This window comes from Sapajus apella, unplaced genomic scaffold (assembly GCF_009761245.1).
Source record: "Sapajus apella isolate SASKATOON/1434 unplaced genomic scaffold, GSC_monkey_1.0 scaffold3, whole genome shotgun sequence".
Classification (NCBI taxonomy): Eukaryota; Metazoa; Chordata; class Mammalia; order Primates; family Cebidae; genus Sapajus; species Sapajus apella.
This window is the reverse complement of record NW_022436943.1, coordinates 51,026,749-51,043,953: the sequence shown is the minus strand read 5'-3', so window position 1 is coordinate 51,043,953 and position 17,205 is coordinate 51,026,749. Positions and strand designations below refer to the sequence as shown.

General features: G+C 49.5%; 1 protein-coding gene across 3 annotated transcripts; it reads right to left on the bottom strand.

Annotated features, from left to right (window-relative positions):
• Positions 1 to 6,944: 6,944 nt before the first annotated feature.
• On the bottom strand, positions 6,945 to 12,643 carry MYC (MYC proto-oncogene, bHLH transcription factor). 3 transcript variants are annotated; one of them, XM_032253356.1, is made up of 3 exons: positions 11,453 to 12,643; positions 9,029 to 9,797; positions 6,945 to 7,980 (listed from the first exon to the last, which is right to left on the bottom strand). In XM_032253356.1, the coding sequence occupies exons 2-3, from the start codon at positions 9,783 to 9,785 to the stop codon at positions 7,421 to 7,423; spliced, it is 1,317 nt and encodes a 438-aa protein (XP_032109247.1). In that variant the 5' UTR covers positions 9,786 to 9,797; positions 11,453 to 12,643; the 3' UTR covers positions 6,945 to 7,420. The 3 variants fall into 3 exon arrangements, with proteins under 3 accessions (XP_032109247.1, XP_032109252.1, XP_032109263.1); XM_032253361.1 differs by having other exon boundaries at positions 9,029 to 9,800; positions 11,453 to 12,060; XM_032253372.1 differs by lacking the exon at positions 11,453 to 12,643 and adding an exon at positions 10,042 to 10,172.
• Between the last annotated feature and the right edge of the window lie 4,562 nt (positions 12,644 to 17,205).

Genomic DNA, 17,205 nt, shown 5'->3' with positions numbered 1-17,205 from the left:
AAAAATCTTTGACCTCACTTGATATATTCATCTCTTTTATTTTATTTTATTTTTTGAGATGGAGTCTCACTCTGTCATCCAGACTGGAGTGCAATGGCGGGATCTTGGCTCACTGCAACCTCTGCCTCCTGGGTTCAAGTAATTCTCCTGCCTCAGCCTCCCAAGTAGCTGGGATTATAGGTGCCCGCCACCACTCCCAGCTAATTCTTTTTTGTATTTTCAGTAGAGACAGGGTTTCACCAGGTTGGCCATGCTGATCTTGAACTCCTGACCTCAGGTGATCCACCCGCCTCAGCCTCCCAAAGTGCTGGGATGACAGGCCCGGCCAGTATTCATCTCTTTTTTTCTCTTCTCAGCTAAGTCTCTTGAAAGGTGGTCGAGAACTTTGTTTTACTTCCTCTGCTAATCATGCTCCAACATCCATCACCCCATCAAAATGGGTCTTTCTTTGGCCATTCATCAAAAGATCATTGAGTCACTATTAGATGCTGGGCACTTACGTCGGCACTGAAGATTCATTGTTAAACAAGACTGATGGTGGGTCTGTACCTCAAGGAGTTGATTTAAGAGGTAGGATGAGCAATTTTCTCAAAAAGTGTGCAGTATTATCTCAGGCACTCCCATTCCCCCGTGGAACCTTGTCTGGCTGTTGGAGGATGCTAGGTGAGCCACAAAGGATGAAGAAGAGCATGCCAGGCTGCTGGGTAGCAGTGCCAGTGGATGGGTAGGTGGGGGGCAAACAGTGTTTTGACCAGAAGGGACGAGGTATCTGAAAAAGCTCACAGGACATGGAGCACTGGGAAGAATGGCTTTAGACTTCATTCTGAAGATAGCAGGACCCCTCAGGATGGTTTTAAGCAGAGAGGGTCATCACTTTAGCTGTCATTCAGAAGGATCACTGGGATTGCGGAAAAGGTTCACAGGGACTGATGGAGAAGGCAGAGGGTCTCAAACTTCGTCAAGTCCTCCAGAGCTGCTTGAGACAGTTTTCCAGGCCCCATCTCCTGAGATTCCTTCTTTCTTTTTTAGTTTTCTTTTGAGACGGAGTTTTGCTTTGTCACCCAGGCTGGAATGCAATAGGGTGATCTCCGCTCACCACAACCTCCGCCTCCCGGGTTCAAGTGATTCTCCTGCCTCAGCCTCCAGAGTAGCTGGGATTACAGACGCCCGCCACCACTCCCGGCACATCTCCTGAGATTCTAATTCAGACTGTGTTCCTGCATTTGCAAGAAATTCACAGGTGATGTGGATGTTGCTTGTCTTGGAATCATGCTTTGGGAACTCTTGGAGAAGGTAAGGCAGGGTGGTGGGAGAATAAAAAGGCAGCTGTTTCTGGAGATGGATTGAAGGAAGGGAATGAAAGAGAGGATGCCAGGTGGATGGGGCTGTCATCCCACTTCGGAGTGGTGTAGCCAAGGAATTGCCTTCACGTGGTTAAATACGACGGACCTTCCTCTGCTATCTTGCTGTGCTTCTTGCTGTCTTTGACACACCAGGGCTTCCTCCCTGACATTGGTTACACTCTTTCCTCCAAGCTTCTCTTCATCTCTCTGAGGTTATCTTCTCCTTTGGCTCCTCTTCTAGTATTTCCTGGGCCCTTTCTTGGATTCCATTTTCTCTGGGGAGAGAAGGAATGTCTTTAGCAGTTCCCGTAGCTTGAACCCTCTCTTGCTACATAGTAAGCTCTAAAGTGTTTGTAAAATAGAGTCAAATTGCCTGTTTTCAGCCCAGCGCAGTGGCTCACATCTGTAATCCCAGCACTTTGGGAGGCCGAGACGGGTGGATCACCTGAGGGAAGGAGTTCGAGACCAGCCTGGCCGATGTGGTGAAAACCCGTCTCTACTAAAAATACAAAATTAGCTGGGTGTGGTGGTGCATGACTGTAATCCCAGCTACTTGAAAGGCTGAGGCAGGAGACTTGTTTGAACCCTGGAAGCGAAGATTACAGTGAGCTGAGATCGTGGCATTGCATTCCAGCCTGGGCAACAAGAGCGAAACTCCATCTCAAAAAAAAAAAAAAAAAAAATTGCCTGTTTTCTTTGTTCTCCACTAATCCATACCCCTCAGTGCCAGGACCTTATTCATCCCATTTATCTTGGTATCTCTTCCCACCTCTAGCATGGCTTTGGCAAACAGTGTGCTCAGATGTTTGTGAATGAATACATAATTTCTGCTTTCACCATTTTGCCAGCTTCATGAATGCCGGCAAGTTACATAATCCCTCTAAGTTTCAGTCTTCTCATTTGGGATATGGGCATTGGAGATAGAGTTTACTTCCTAACTGCTGCTTTGGGGATGAAGTAAGATAATACAGGTAAAAATGTTGGCCAGGCACGATGGCTTACACCTGTAATCCCAGCACTTTGGAAGGCCGAGGTGAGTGGATCACCTGAGATCGGGAGTTCGAGACCAGCCTGACCAACATGGAGAAACTGAAAAACACAAAATTAGCTGGGCGTGGCACATGCCTGTAATCCCAGCTACTTGGGAGGCTGAGGCAAGAATGAGGCAGGAGAATTGCTTGAACTGAGGAGGTGGAGGTTGTGATGAGCTGAGATTGCACCATTGCACTCCAGCCTGGGTAACAAGAGTGAAACTCCATCTTAAAAAAAAAAAAAAAAAAAAAGTTTAGCACACAGTAAACATTTAACTACTATTACTGTGGGTCTTTTTCTTTTTTTTCTGTTGTTGTTGGTTTGTTTTTGAAACAAAGTCTCATTCTGTCCCCCAGTTGGAGTGAAGTGGCACAATCTTGGCTCACTGCAGCGTCTGCCTCCCTGGTTCAACAGATTTTCCTGCCTTAGCCTCCTGAGTAGCTGGGACTACAGGCGTGTGCCACCATGCCCAGGCAATTTTTTGCATTTTTAGTAGAGACCGGGTTTTACCTTGTTTGCCGGATGGTCTCGATCTCCTGACCTGGTGGTCCACCCGCCTCAGCCTCCCAAAGTGCTGGGATGACAGGAATGAGCCACTGTGCTTGGCCATATTGCTGTTGTGTTGTTGTTGGTCCTTGTGTAACTTGGGGACAGCCATTTAACTTGTCTAAACCTCAGTATTGTCACATTCAACAACTGACACATTCTTCCAGCTGGCCGTTGTCGGGTCTGGTGAGATGGAGAGTCTGGAAGAGTGGACGTATGTAATAAAAGTTCATTCTCCCTCCTGAGCTCTCTCCTTTCCCACCCCTATAGACCTCAGACTGTTTTATCCCTTAATGCGCTGACTCGGATGACAATGGAAAGAAAGTGTTGGGGATGGGGCTGAGCTCCCAGGCATTGTCTGAAAACGAAGAACATTCCTTTCAACCTCAGAAGATCTACATTCCATTAACACTTGTTTCCCTCAACTCTGTCTTCCACAGAGCTTAGTGTAGGCTAATAATGAACGAAATAAAATTAAACACGAAATCAACTTAGAGTCATTTACAGTCATCTCAAACCAGTTTGGCAAAGCCAGGATTCCTGGGTGTTTTCCTCTAAATGTGCTAAGTTCTCTCTGAAGGAGGTAGAACAAAGAAAAATTATTGCTAAGGCTTTGGAGGGAGGCAGTAGAGTCTTTTTAGTTTTTTCTTTCTTTCTTTCTTTTTTTTTTTTTTTTGAGACAGAGTTTCGCTCTTGTTACCCAGGCTGGAGTGCAATGGCGCGATCTCGGCTCACCGCAACCTCCGCCTCCTGGGTTCAGGCAATTCTCCTGCCTCAACCTCCTGAGTAGCTGGGATTACAGGCATGCGCCACCATGCCCAGCTAATGTTTTGTATTTTTAGTAGAGACGGGGTTTCACCATGTTGACCAGGATGGTCTCGATCTCTTGACCTCGTGATCCACCCGCCTCGGCCTCCCAAAGTGCTGGGATTATAGGCGTGAGCCACCGCGCCCCGCCTAGTTTTTTATTTCTTAAAATGAGTCCCTGTTCTCATCCTGCTGGCTTTGTTTTTACTCTTCTTCTCCTTTATTATTGTTATTATTATTATTTACTTGTTTATTTTTGAGACGGAACCTCGCTCTGTTTCCCAGGCTGGAGTGCAGTGGTGCAATCTCAGCTCACTGCAGCCTCTGTGCTTCCCGGGTTCAAGCGATCCTCCTGTCTCAGCCTCCTGAGTAGCTGGGACTACAGGTGTGTACCACCACGCCTGGCTAATTTTTTTGTATTTTTAGTAGAGACCAGGTTTTACCATGTTAGCCAGGATGGTCTTGATCTCTTGACCTCCCCAAAGTGCTGGGATTACAGGCGTGAGCCATCTCGCCTGGCCACTCTTCTTCTCCTTTAATATAGGCCTAGAATGTTCTATCACCTCAGAGGAGGAGTCTTTTGTAAAGTCAACTAGCAGTACATTTAAAGACAAGGGTGGAGAACATCCTTCAGCATTTTCTAGACTAAGGATTATTTATTGTCGGGAAAAAATGGTACAGGGGCCCCTAGCATGTATACTAAAACATAATTATTGACTGAGCCAATTATAGTTATTGCAAACAAACCACAGAAAACCCCCTAATGCAACAATTTTTGTTTTCTTTCCCAAGCTTTGTGTGAGAATTTGTCTTCAAGACCAGCAGAGAACTCTACTTATGCATCCAAGCTGTGAGCTCAGTATTAGGCTGGGAGTGTGAAAACTTTGTTCATTTTCAAATTTGATGGATTGTTTTTATTCTGTTGATCTCCTTTGTTGCTTCCAAATGGCAGCATAAAATAACACTTCCTTCCTCTTTATGCATTCCATCCCTAAACAAAATCATTCCAGGAATCCCCGGGGAGAGTCATTAATTCCTGGATAGTGTCATGGGTAAAGGGCATCATCAGAATTAGCGTATTCCTTCTTATATATTTCTGACCAAACTGCAGACTCCTCCCCTTCACCTCCGATTCTTGATTATTATCTACAAAACAGATTGCACAATGGCAGAGTCCCCTGGGACTCCCTGGATTAGCTCTGAGGGCCAATTTGTATTGTGGTCAAGCTCAGCCTGACTCTTGGAAAGGAAGTTGGCATCTGTCCTGTTTTCAGAGCCATTCTCGGGCTCAGTAAAGGTAAGAGGTGGCCTAATAGGTACTTGGAATGGTTCCGTTCTATTCCCATAGCCAAGCTCCACATCCCTAAAGTTCTTTCCTGAGCATTTGGAACGGAGAGTTGTTTTCCTTGCTGGGAACACTCTCTCCTATTCTGAGGGCTTGCCTGGGCTTAGTGATTCAGACTAACACCTTCCCAGTTCCCAAGTGAGTCACCCCAGAGCTGCATTCCAGCCCTGGGCCACAAAGGGGCAAAGACCGACCTGTTTAAGAGCGCCTCGCTTTTGTAACACTTTGAACTACTCAACTTCTGTGGATTGCATCTCCCTTTGAATTTCGCCTATAGGCGTGCCAATTTGAAGCTGTAAGGGCGGTACTTAGGACTCAAAAGAAAGATCAAGAAAAAGACATTAAGGTCTTGAATAGATTATTCTAGGAGTCAGAGCAGTAATTATTTATTGATTTATGGGTGGTGGTAGATTGAAATCCCTGAGCAGGGAGCTGAAGACCTACTCTGAGACAGAGACAATGAGGCCATTAGAACAGCAATAGTAATGTTCATTTACCTATATAATCAGCATCATTTCTGGCTTGGGCCATAGGTTTTCAGAGGCTTATAGTTAATGTGCATGTTCAAAAACACCTTTTCAAGGACTCAGGATGAGCATGTGTCATGAGTATGTGAAAGAAGATGGAAGCAAGGAGAGTCTGTAGTTTCTAAAATGATGGCTCCCATGACAAAGAATCCATGTGTCTTATGGTCTGAACTGGCTTCTTCCTAGGAGCCATTGTGAGAATCTGATTCAGCAAATGGGTAAGGTAGGAGTCCAGGTGGTGACCTTCTCAATGTGAAAGGAAAAATTCAGCAATGAACAACAAAATAAAAAACAACAGAAAAAGGGGGGAACTGATGCCTGATCAGGTTTAGATGTTGAGACTTAACATACATAACCCACTGGACTGTGATTCTGTCCTCAAAGCAGCCAGCGATTCCTACCATCGTTTGAGAGCTGGCTTGGACAGGCTAGGAGTAAACAGCCTGAGTTCAAGTCTCACTTCTACTCTTTCCTGTCAGTGAATCTTGGGCATGTGGATGAGTCTTTCTGTGCCTCAGCTTCCCTCTCTATTTCTAATATGGGGAAATCAACAGTACCTCCTTCATGGTGTTGATGCAGAGTTAGGAATAAAATGCTTGGGAGTGCTTGGCACACAAACAGAGCTTAGCATTGTTATGACTTGAGTCTGGCCATCAATCAGGCCCCAAATCTTCTCCATCTCAGCACGAATGACCCAGATGAACCAAGGCATGATAGTGAAGGGTTAAGTGTTTTGAGCAGAATGGGACCTGGATGCTGCTTTTTATGATCTGCATGGCTGTGACGTAACATAACCCCTTTGAGAGCTCTTCTATGTCCTTGTTTGTAAAATAGGGTTAATAGTTGCATTCCTCCCAGAGATCCTCCGGGGCTTATGAGATAACCCATGGATGGGACTGGCGCCTGTTGTGAAGGCAGCAGAGGTTGGTTCTCCCCATCAACTGTCTCACTGGGCAGAATTCCGGGGTTTGGGTTGAGCTGGGGGCTGGCGCTGGTTAACTAAAGTAACAGGGGTTTCTTCTTCACCCTCCTCCCAACCCCCAGTCCTTATCCTTGTGTGCTCAACTGTTACCTTTGACCTCTTGTATCTCCTCTGCGTACCTCTAACTTTCTCACCGGCCTTCTGCCATTTCTTCTTTTAACTGTCAACCCTGGCTCTTATCCATAATCTCCAGGAAGCATCTTATAACCCCTGAGAGCTTGAAGACCTTAAGGCCCCCAGACCCATTTCAACAGAGGAAAACTCTTGCCTTTCTCAAAACTACTTTCTTATAAGGGGCAATTGATGAAAACAGGGCTGGTGGTGGCGTGCGGAGGAGGGAAGAAAAACAAAACATTCACAACTTAAGATTTGGCTCAATGATATATTTGCCAGTTATTTTATTTTTTCTAAAAACAATAGAAAAAAAATCAACTTTAAAAAGCAAAATGTACTTAAATAAAAAAAAATTCAGGATTACAGTACCTATAATGCTAGGTACTATACACTAGGATTGAAGTTCTGTGTAACTGCTATAAACGTTTTATTAAAGTTATTTACATTTAATGGCAATATTTACAGAGAAAAGCTGTGTAGATCTTAAAATTTTTTAAAAACAATTCTTAAATACAAATCTGTTAAAGAAAAAAAAAAGATGGTAAGCATAAAAAAGTTCTTTTATGCCCAAAGTCCAATTTGAGGCAGTTTACATTATGGCTAAATCTTTCAGTCAAGACTCAGCCAAGGTTGTGAGGTTGCATTTGATCATGCGTTGCAAACAAGTTCATAGGTAATGGATGTTGACGGTTCTGTGTGAGGGAATCTTTTTCCTTACTTTTCCTTATGCACAAGAGTTCCGCAGCTGTTCAAGTTTGTGTTTCAACTGTTCTCGTCGCTTCCGCAACAAGTCCTTTTCAGAAATGAGCTTTTGCTCCTCGGCTTGGACGGACAGGATGTATGCTGTGGCTTTCTTAAGAATAACTACCTTGGGGGCCTTTTCATTGTTTTCCAGCTCTGGGATCTGGTCACGCAGGGCAAAGAAGCTCCGTTTGAGCTCGTTCCTCCTCTGGCGCTCCAGGACGTTGTGCGTTCGCCTCTTATCATTCTCCTCGGTGTCCGAGGACCTGGGGCTGGTGCATTTTCGGTTGTTGCTGATCTGCCTCAGGACTCTGACACTGTCCAGCTTGACCCTCTTGGCAGCTGGGTAGTCCTTCCGCGTGGAGGGAGGGGCTGCGTAATTGTGCTGATGTGTGGAGACGTGGCACCTCTTGAGGACCAGTGGGCTGTGAGGAGGTTTGCTGTGGCCTCCAGAAGAGGGTGATCCTGACTCTGACCTTTTGCCCGGGGGCTGCCTCTTTTCCACAGAAACGACGTCGATTTCTTCATCCTCTTGTTCCTCCTCTTTAAGAAAGGAAATAGAAATCACTCGGTTAGCGATGTTTCATTAAAATGATCAATTACCAGATGTAATGCTGTAGAAATATAACGCATTAATATGTTAGAAAGGTCTTTGGACAAAATGATCTCCCCGAAGAACCAACCTAGCCAGCCACCCCACCTCCTCTCACCACGAAGGGAGGACAGCTGGGTGATGGCACAGACAAGAAAACTACCATTTCCCAGGATACCACATTGATGCCAGTTCTTACCTAAGACTTAATGAGGCTTTGGACACACCCAAAGCAAAGCTCATTCCCAAGCACCTCCTATTTTTAAGGGACTTTACCAAGAACCCTTCAGGTGTTGCAAATGAGAGCTGCAAATTGCTCGGTATGACTTTAGCAACTCCCTATTTTACTGGAAGTGAAAAAAAACAATTGTAGTTTTGCCAAAAGTCCGAGGATGGGATAAGAAAAAAAAAAAGTCCTTACAACTCAAGGATTTGCTTTTCAGTGTTCAAAATAGGCTGAGAAGATCCCAGCTCTTCAGCCTCACTCTTGAGGCAGCTGACTGGCTCCTGCATCAGGGAGGCCCTGCTTGGCCTCTAACCACAGCCCCCATTTTTGCAGATAGTTCATTAAATCCCAACCACTTCTCGGAAGTTAAGAGAGAAGCAATTCATTCATCTCTCAGAGATGAATCCTCTCTTATCCCCATTCCCCCCCATCCACCCACCCCGGGGCAATTAAAATGCTTATGGGAGGTAAGAAGTGGATTGAGCTGTGAAATAAGCCAGGTTTAAAAACCTAAATGAAATTCCTGAGAGGTGGGAGAGAAGGGGAAGGGGGCTGGCAACAAGGGCGGTCTAAGGGGAAGGGATGGGAGGAAACGCTAAAGCCCAGGGTTTCAGAGGTGCTGAGTTCCCAAATCTGTCCAGATCTGCTCTCTCTCCTTCCTATTAAGAGAAAGGCAGGGTCGACTGAAGTGGCCTGTTGAATAAAATGCCAGTGAAAATGGGAGAGATATCCAGCCGCCCCGCTTTGGACAGGCCTGGACGGGGTCCGCTTACCAGAGTCGCTGCTGGTGGTGGGCGGTGTCTCCTCATGGAGCACTAGGGGCTCGGGGCTGGCCCGCGGAGAGGACTCCGTCGAGGAGAGCAGAGAGTCCGAGGACTGGGAGAAGGTGCTGGAGTCTGGCGAGGCGCAGGGCTTGGGCGAGCTGCTGTCATTGAGCGGGTACGGGAAGACCACCGAGGGGTCGATGCACTCCGAGGCGGCGGCGCTCAGATCCTGCAGGTACAAGCTGGAGGTGGAGCAGACGCTGTGCCCGCGGGCGGGGTTCGGGCTGCCGCTGTCTTTGCGCGCAGCTTGGTAGGAGGCCAGCTTCTCTGAGACCAGCTTGGCGGCGGCCGAGAAGCCGCTCCACATACAGTCCTGGATGATGATGTTTTTGATGAAGGTCTCGTCGTCCGGGTCGCAGATGAAGCTCTGGTTCACCATGTCTCCTCCCAGCAGCTCCGTCACCATCTCCAGCTGGTCGGCCGTGGAGAAGCTACCGCCACCGCCGTCGTTGTCTCCCCGAGGAGAGAAGGGCGTGACCGAAACGCAGGAGGTCGAGCAGAGCCCGGAGCGGCGGCTCGGGGACAGAGGCGGGGTGGGCAGCAGCTCGAATTTCTTCCAGATATCCTCGCTGGGCGCTGGCGGCTGCAGCTCGCTCTGCTGCTGCTGCTGATAGAAGTTCTCTTCCTCGTCGCAGTAGAAATACGGCTGCACCGAGTCGTAGTCGAGGTCATAGTTCCTGTTGCTGAAGCTGACGTTGAGGGGCATCGTTGCGGGAGCCTGCTGAAGGGGGCACACAAAGCGGGAGGCAGTCTTGAGTGAAAGGGGTCTTGGTGCAGAAACCTGGCGCAGCAGGCAGGGCGCACCACAGCTCCGGACCACTCCCCTTCCCGTGCTATATCCCTAAAGCGACTGGGTGGTCTCGGTGGGGCAAAAAAAGGGGGGAGGGCACGCTTTCACCCCCTTTGGGCAGCTCCCTACTATCTCAGACATGCACTTTGTGAACCAGCAGCTTGGTGCCCACCAAGTCCCAGCCCCCGGGAGCCCGGAGCGCGAAGCCCAGGAGGCGGCCCCGCAGCGGCCGAGAAATCGAAATCCGCCTTGGTCTCCCCTTAAGAGGCCGCGGGAGGCTGCGGTGAGGATTTGCCAAAACCCAAGGCGCAAAGTTTTGCGCCACCTGAAGGAGAAGACGAGAGGCGCCTGGGCGCTAGCGGCGGCGCGCACCCCGCTCCCGCGCCCGGGCCCCTCTGCCGCGGCTGTTCCCACTCGCGCCCTCGCTGCGCTCCTACCCCTCCGGCGCCGCAGCCCCTCCCAACCTTCCCTCTCCACCGCCCCCGTCCCTACCCCCAATGCGTCCCCCTTCTTCGTTTGCCGGCTTTTCTTCTGTTCTCTCGCCGGCTGGAGGAGTGAGCTCAGCCGCGGGCTTTAACACCCCTCCATAAATACAAGGGGGCTGTCAAATAACAGGGGCACCTCCCTGCGCACTCAATACGGCGACGCAACTGCGCCAGAGACCCCGCTGCGATACCTCGCCCTGAGCCACCCGCCAAGGGTAGCAGCTGTTCTGGAACAGCCCCGACCCTTGCTCCTCGCCGTCCCTCCGCATCTCAGGGGCGCGAGGACACCCGAGGGCGGCCGCGGCAGGGGAGTCAGGGCTGGGTGCGGAGATTCACCCTGGTTTTTCCAAGTCAGGGATTCCAGGAGAATCGGACACATCCCCGCCTCCCTTTCCCCCTGCCTGCGCCTCCCCAACACCACGTCTTAACACCTCTGGAGACCCAGGGAGTCTCCAGAGGTGACTGGATTAAATTGTATGATTGCTTTTTAAAAAGCCAAAATGCCAACTTCTTAAAAGGATCAAGGCGAGTTGGAATCGCCGCGGGGACGGGCGGGCGGGGGGGACGCGCCACAGTGTCTGTCTCCGGCTGTCAGAAATGCGGTGAGTCGAAATTTAAATGCCCTCCCGGAGACGGGGAAAAGTCAGCGGCCGCGGAGCTCTCCGGCTCTCACAGGCGATATGTGGTCCCTACTCCAAGGAGCTCAGGATGCAAGGGGTTTACTGCCCACCCCAAAGCAACCCCCCAGTCCCCTAAAGCCCAAATAGCAATTAACACAATAAAGCAGGAGTGTCCGACCGGCCGGGAGTCAGTGTTAATATATTCCTAAGGCAGAAATCTCGAAAGGCTAGTCTTAAGAACACATTCCGGTTTTCCCCCTGCCGTCTCCTCTCCCATCTTGACAACTCACTTTACCCTGATGATCCAGTTCTGGATCACACCCCACCCCACCCCAACCTACCACAACTACTCTGAGAAAAGTGGCAATAGCGCAGGAATGGGAGAAAAGACAACCTTTTTCGGCATTCGACTCATCTCAGCATTAAAGCAATAATAATAATAAAAAAAAATAGAAGACAAATGGACTCCGGTGCCTACCTCGTTTTCCACTGCCCGAAAAAAATCCAGCGTCCAAACTGCGGCAAGGAGACCTTTCAGAGGAGCGGGTCCCGGCAGCGGCGGGGAGGTGTCCCCAAATGGGCAGAATAGCCTCCCCGCGTCGGAGAGTCGCGTCCTTGCTCGGGTGTTGTAAGTTCCAGTGCAAAGTGCCCGCCCGCTGCTAAGGGCAAAGTTTCGTGGATGCGGCGAGGGTTGCGGACCGCTGGCTGGCGGGGGTCAGCGGGAGGGCTGGACCGGAGGCGAAGCCCCCTTTTCGCTTCGGATCTCCCTTCCCAGGACGCCCTGAGCGCAGCTCGGCTCGCCTGGCTCTTCCACCCAAGACCGCCCGCCCACTCGCTCCCTCTGCCTCTCGCTGAAATTACTACAGCGAGTTAGATAAAGCCCCGAAAACCGGCTTTTATACTCAGCGCGTTCCCTCCCTCCGTTCTTTTTCCCGCCAAGCCTCTGAGAAGCCCTGCCCTTCTCGAAGCAGGAGGGGAGCCCGGGACTGCCGGGGCCCGGCAGTGGCGGCAGCAGCGAGTAGCACAGCTCGGGGGTCCTCAGCCGCGCAGACCCTCGCACTATAAAGGGCTGGTTGGTGGGCGGGGATTCGCGAGAGAGTATCTTTTTTCTTTTCCCCCACGCCCTCTGCTTTGGGAACCCGGGAGGGGCTCTTCTGGGGAGGGTGGTGGGGAGGGGGGTGGGGAGGAGATTCAGCCCGGCAGCCTAGCACTCTAGTTCTCGGATGTAAACAGAGTAAGAGAGTCGCATGAATTAACTGCGCTCGCCTACCATTTTCTTTTGCTTCGGCTCAACCCCTCTTTCTCTGCTGCTCCTCCGTAGCAGCACCGTTTGACAGACCGCATCCTTGTCCTGTGAGTTTAAATAATCGCAGGCGGAACAGCTGCCCTCCACACCGCGAATACACTGCGCGCCCACCGCCACGCCACGCGCGTACCAGGCGGCAGGGTGCCTCCCTAAGGCTGGGGCAAGGGCCGCGCTTGGATCAGGAGTCCCAGGGAGAGTGGAGGAAACAAGGGCATTAATGGGCGCGCGTTCAGAGCGTGGGGTGTTAGTGTAGATAGGGAGAAATGATAGAGGCAGAAGGAGGAACATGATGCCGAGAATGATTAAAATAACTCAGCAACGCATTGCCACGTATACTTGGAGAGCGCGTTATGAATAAACTCCCATTGCATTTGTTGGGGGGTGTCATGCATTATGCATTATGTATGCACAGCTATCTGGATTGGATACCTTCCACCCAGACTGAGTCCCCCAATTTGCTGCCAAAGCAGCAGAGACCGCCCCTCCCGCCCCGCCCGCGCAGGCCTCCGTGGGGCCCCGTGCGGGAGGCGTCTGTTCCCCCTGGACGCGCTAAGCCCTGAGATGTTTCTGCCTGTTTCCGAGCTGGACTAGGGCGGGAGGGAGGTTTCCTGCTCTCTGCCAGTCAGTACCCCACCATCCCACCCCCGCGCCCCTCACACGGAGTTCCCAATTTCGCAGCCAGGTTTTAGAAGAGACAAATCCTCTTTGCGCCCTGTGGCGCCAGTTTGCACCAGTCTCGAGCTCCCGGGTTTGGGAGAAATCAAAGGCGCTAGACGGGAGAATATGGGGCGGGGGCGCAGGGGGGACCCGAACCGCGGTACCGGACTTCCTAAAAGGGGGAAGTGGAGAGCTTGTGGACTGAGACGGGGGAGTCAGCAGAGACCCTTGTGAAAAAAAAAAAACCGTTAACTCTTTCGTCCCCGCACAAACCGGACGTTAAATTCTTTTCCAGGTCCTCTTTCCTCTTTTATTATTATAAGCCAGGTCATGCACAAAAAAATGCATCGATTCTGATCAAAGAAGGGGAGAGTAGTATTACTTCCGTGCCTTTTTGAGGGAGGCGGGGTCTTGAGCTAATTAAAATTTGGCTGCCTTTCAGGCATTAATTTCCTAGTTCACTGACTCCAATTTTTTTTTTCTGAATACTAGTGAAAGTGTATTACATGTAACCCGCAAACATGTATTCACATTTCATTCACACTTCAACTTAGCTAGTTACCCAACCCGGCACATGATTTGTTCGCTCCCTGAAATGATCTATATTTAACACATAACGCATATTCCCTCGGGATTTTTTTTATTTTGTGCTATTCCACGCTATGGAAAACAAAAGACATTTTTCTCATCCTTGGTAAACTTTTCTCTCACTCCACCGCCTCCAAAATAGAAAACTATTCGGGGAGAAGGGGTGAGTGTATATAGCCTGAACACTGTTCAAGATGGGTTATTACCCACTGAGTTTGCAGCTCGGCGTTCAATTGTTAAGTGAATATAGTAACTTCCCCCAAATCAGACGCACAGCACAATTCAGCTTTAAGGATTGCAAATTACTCCTGCCTCTAGGCCTTTGCCGCAAACGTGGGGAACAACCAATCGCTAGGCTGGATTTTGCTGCAAAGCGTCTTTCCCCCACCCCCCGCCGCTCCCTCTCCGGGCTGCACCCGCGTTCGGGTTTGCGAAAGTAAAGTAAGTGTGCCCTCTACTGGCAGGAAAGATCACCGCGCCTGGATGTCAACGAGGGCGGAGGTCAGGTGGGGGCAGGGGCGTCCGAGGTGCAAGGTTTCCAGCGGGGGAAGGACAGGCGGTTCCTTAAAGTAAGTTTCCAGCCACCTCCTTGTTATTCTTTCAGGTTGGCTGCAGAAGGGCCGAAGAAAGAGGAGTTACTGGAGGAAAAAGTGGTTCAGAGCTGACTATTCAACCACATAAGAGATGGTGAAAATTAACCCATCACTACTTAATGGAGAACCGGTAATGGCAAACCTGAAATAATTCACAAGTACATGCACGAAAACAAAATTTTCAACAAACCCAAACAAGCTTTAGCCCCCCACATCTTAGAAACTCATCTTTTTTTTTTTTTTTTTTTTTTCAGCGGCGTTTCAATGTGTTGCCCAGGCTGGAGTGCAGTGGTTCATTCTCGGCTCACTGCAACCTCCGCCTCCCGGGTTCAAGCAATTCTTCTGCCTCAGTCTCTCGAGTAGCTGGGATTACAGGCACTCACCACTACATCCAGCTAATTTTTTGCATTTTTAGTAGAGATGAGGTTTCACCATGTTGGCCAGGCTGGTCTCCAACTCCTGACCTCGTGATTTGCTCGCTTCAGCCTCTCAAAGTGCTGAAATTACAGGCATAAGCCACCGCGCCCAGGCTTCATCATCTTTTTTAACCACCAAATTTGAAAGCAAGACACTGGGATTACTGGCGAAAGGGGGGACACAGTAGAAGGTGATGGGTATTTGGTTTGTCCTATTATTATTATTAATTATATATTATTATTATTTTTGATACAGGGTCTCCTTCTGTCACTCAGGCTGGAGTGCAGTGGCATAATCATAGCTCACTGCATCCTCGATCTCCCGAGCTAAAGGCCACCCTTCCACCTCAGCCTGATACCCCAGCCCAGTAGCTCAGACTACAGTGCACCACCACTCCGGGTTAATTTTTTAACTTTTTGTAGAGAGGCGGTCTGGCCATGTTGCCCAGGCTGGTCTGAACTCCTGGGTTAAAGTGATCCTTCTGCCTCTGCCCCTGAAAGTGCTGGACTACAAGTGCGAGTCACCACTCCAGGTCTTGGCTTCTTATTTTTATTTTTAAAATATTGGGCTGGTGAATAATAAGCCGTTGTTTTAATAGCAAGAAGGGGTATTTAAGATCTCACAGAAAACAAGTGTGAAGGAATAGGAGCACTTGATAGTTATTTGTTTTTGAGATGGAGTCTTGCTCTGTCGCCCAGGCTGGAGTGCAATGGCACAGTCTCGGCTCACTGCAACCTCTGCCTCCTGGGTTCAAGCAATTCTCTGCCTCAGCCTCCTGAGGAGCTGGGATTACAGGTGCCTACCACCACTCCTGGCTAATTTTTGTGTTTTTAGTAAAGACGGGGTTTCACCATATTGGCCAGGCTGGTCTTGAATTCTTGACCTAGTGATCCGCCAGCCTCAGCCTCCCAAAGTGTTGGAATTATAGGCGTGAGCCATTGCACCTGGCACGCATTTTATTAAAAGTCTTTCGTTTTTTTGAGACAGAGTCTCACTTTGTCACCAGGCTGGAGTGCAGTGGCTCAATCTCGGCTCACTGCAACCTCTGACTCCCTGGTTCAAGGGATTCTCCTCCCTCAGTCTCCCGAGTAGCTGGGATTACAGGTGGGTACCACCACGCCCATCTAATGTTTGTATTTTTAGTAAAGACGGGGTTTCACCATATTGGCCAGGATGGTCTTGATCTCCTGAGCTCGTGATCTGCCCGCCTTGGTTACCCAAAGTGCTGGGATTGCAGGCATGAGCCACCGTGCCCGGCAAAAGTTTTTTTTTTTTTTTTTTGAGACAGAGTTTCGCTCTTGTTACCCAGGCTGGAGTGCAATGGCGCGATCTTGGCTCACTGCAACCTCCGCCTCCCGGGTTCAGGCAATTCTCCTGCCTCAGCCTCCTGAGTAGCTGGGATTACAGGCACGCGCCACCATGCCCAGCTAATTTTTTGTAGTTTTAGTAGAGACGGGGTTTCACCATGTTGACCAGGATGGTCTCGATCTCTTGACCTCATGATCCACCCGCCTCGGCCTCCCAAAGTGCTGGGATTACAGGCTTGAGCCACCGCGCCCGGCCCCGGCAAAAGTTTTAACACTAAAATGAGTATGCAATAAGGTTGAAGTGAATGTGAAGGAAATTTACCTGGCACGTGTCCCTGGTCAAGTAGATTTTTATTGGGCAAAGGATGCCTGAAGGTGTCTGATCACTTAGATGCCCTCAGGACTTCTGGCAGTGGAGGGTCCTTCCTGGAAGAGCCTTGTAGGGTGGTTTCCGAGGAATCTGGCACTTTTGACATTACTCTAATTGAAGCTAAATGAGTGCTTTCCACAAGGGCAAGCACTCCCCCCGCCCAAAAGAAAAGCCCCCAACAACAAACAAACAACAATCACAAAACCAAATGTAGGTCTGACTTGGCCTCATAGGGTAGTAGTTGTTGTTGTTGTTGTTGTTTTTCTGAGACTTGTTTTTGCTTGTTGCCCAGGCCGGAGTGCAATGGAGCAATCTCAGCTCATCGCAACCTCCGCCTCCTGGGTTCAAGTGATTCTCCTGCCTCAGCCTCCCGAGTAGCTGGGATTACCGGCATGTGCCACCACGCCAGGCTGATTTTGTATTTTTAGTAGAGACAGGGTTTCTCCATGTTGGTCAGGCTGGTCTCGAACTCCTGACCTGAGATGATCTGCCCACCACAGCCTCCCAAAGTGTTGAGATTACAGGTGCGAGCCACTGCGCCTGGCGGTAGTTTTTGAAAGTTGCTAAAATTGACAGATATACCAGATCTTCAGATCTGACTCTCAAATTTTGCCAGTCCAGTGTAGGGCATGTGAGCCCCAGGCAGATATAAATGCTTGTGGGTTTAGGACTCAACCTCACTCTCCAGCAGGCTGGTGACATCACCCAAGGTGTTACTTCAAGTAACAGCTTGGCGCCATCTCCATTTTTACATGAGAGAAAACAGTCAGATCTTAGCCAGGTTAAAGGACATAACTGATTTTTTTTCCTTTGGTAATTTTTGAGACATACTTGACCTAGAGTAGACACTTGCTGGATTGAGAAATGACTGAGGTTACTAGTATCATATATGATTACCAGAGTGATACATGTCCATTGGAAAAAACCATTAAGAAATAGAAAAGGGGCCGGGCGCAGTGGCTCAAGCCTGTAATCCCAGCACTTTGGGAGGCC